General features: G+C 40.7%; 1 protein-coding gene across 1 annotated transcript in view; it reads right to left on the bottom strand.

The window, feature by feature from the left end:
- The window catches only part of LOC135217737 (dihydrofolate reductase-like), a 189,940-nt gene extending 188,210 nt beyond the window's left edge, over nucleotides 1-1,730 (bottom strand). Inside the window, exon 1 of the mRNA XM_064253737.1 lies at nucleotides 1,535-1,730. Coding sequence (XP_064109807.1) covers nucleotides 1,535-1,617 — 83 coding nt within the window. The 5' untranslated portion in view covers nucleotides 1,618-1,730. The remainder of the gene's footprint in view (nucleotides 1-1,534) is intronic.
- Nucleotides 1,731-1,970: the final 240 nt, after the last annotated feature.

Below are 1,970 nucleotides of genomic sequence, written 5' to 3'. Positions count from 1 at the left end.
TGAAAGGTTCCATTCCTTACCTTTATGGATCAAGGTTTCTGGAAACCTTGATCCATAATGAATTGATGCAATCAACAAATATATGAAAAAAATGAAAAGACTACTGCGCTGCGATTTCACTTCATACAAATAAAAAGGGGAAGGATCAATTCCCGTGAATAGCGGAACATTGATCCCAGTCAACAAAGCAATCTCAATAAAAAAAATGAAAATGAAAAAGAACTGCACTTGCGATTTCACTTCATTCAAAATAAAAAGGGGGAAGGATCAATCTCCGGGTAAGCTCGGAAACTGATCCAAAATGAGTATTGCTACAATAATAATATATGAAATGAAAAAGAATACTGTACTTGCGATTCCACTTTCATACTGAATAAGTTTCCGTGCCGAGCGCATTCGTTCGGCAACGGGCATACAGGTCAAAAAATTATAAATGAAAAGAGCACTTACTTACGATTTTCATCTACACATTTCCAACCCAATATACGCTCGGAGCGAGCGCTCTCCCGCCCTCGGCACCGAGCATACACAATACGAGGATCATTCTGGGAAAATGAATTCCCGCAATTACGCCCTTCAGTCCCGGCACTCGGGTAATCGGAGGGCGTTGTGAAGCCAAGATCCTTTAATTCACAATTGAATTCAATGAAATGATTGTACTTACAATTCAGTTTCACTAGATACATAGAAAAAACAAAAAGAAAAACATAATCATGCGAAAGCAAACGACGATGAAGCGGGCAGAGAGCGATGATACACGTCCACACGCCAGCAGGCCGAAAGCAAAAGTGGTTTGTTTACCTACCAGTCGCGCGCGCGCGCCTGTCGGACAAGCAGTTAACTACCGAACCCCTTGTTCGAAAGCTTACGACCTATCCAGCTGCCGCTAGTACCTTCCTATTGTAAAAGGACCGAAGGTTTGTATGCCGTGTCGGAACAATGGGAAGTTTGTTGACACAAGCGACTCCGTAAACATCGATATGGCGTCATCTTCGAAACATTTTTAGTTGTAAGTAAAAATTTCTAAAGCCATTTTTGGTGAGATTCTCCTGCCGTGGGCGCCATTTTCAGTCCCTCTGTTTAAATCTTAAAATTTGGCCTTAATTTCTAACTTTGGAGAAAATACTTACTTCGAAAAGAGAGTAGAGGTCTTTAGCTCCGTTTCTCACCAACAACAAGTCGCGACTGATGCCCATCTCCGGTGTCAGGACGCTTTATAATGTACTTTTTCGGAGGGTGGCAAGCGTTCGATTGTAGGTGGCCTGTTTGGCCTGCTGTGATGTTTTACCCTAAACTTCAGGCAATGTCAAAAAAAGGAGCCAAAAATGAACTCTTACCTAATCTTCAAAACTAAGCGCGCTGTGTTTTTTGAAAAAATTATTTTGTCCGCTTCCGCGCTCACTCCAAACCGGCCCCGACATTCGGGAGAGGTTTTGATTTTTACCGCTTCGGCGTTTAAGGGCTACCTAAGTAGTAGCCTAATGGCCACGACCTTTGGACCCTTAGGCTAGTTATTTACATCTTGTAAACTAACCTTAACTTCCACGGCAATTCTCCATTTTTCCCAATTCCGTTATTCTCACATGCAGCGACGATGATGTTCATTTTGGGTGACATACTATTCGGCCGTTAGAAGGGTCTTTAGGTGATGTAACTGACGTAACGTTATCGAGACACAAAGCATGAAATCAAACTTATGGATTCGCGGTAATAGTAGTAACAATACGGTGGTTCTTCCTCTGCAACGGTCCACCCTCAAAATGGTCTCGCTCTAATTCTTGAATATGTGGTGCAATTACATGTAATAATATACCCATATATATATATAAAATATATATATATATATATATATATTATATATATATATATTATATAGATAGAGAGAGAGAGAGAGAGAGAGAGAGAAGAGAGAGAGCAATATACAATTATTGACACTTGCTGAGTCTAGTTACATGTAGTATTGGAATTCA

This window comes from Macrobrachium nipponense, chromosome 7 (genome assembly GCF_015104395.2).
Source record: "Macrobrachium nipponense isolate FS-2020 chromosome 7, ASM1510439v2, whole genome shotgun sequence".
Taxonomy (NCBI): Eukaryota; Metazoa; Arthropoda; class Malacostraca; order Decapoda; family Palaemonidae; genus Macrobrachium; species Macrobrachium nipponense.
Note: the sequence above shows the minus strand (reverse complement) of the source record. Positions and strands in the feature narration are given on the sequence as shown.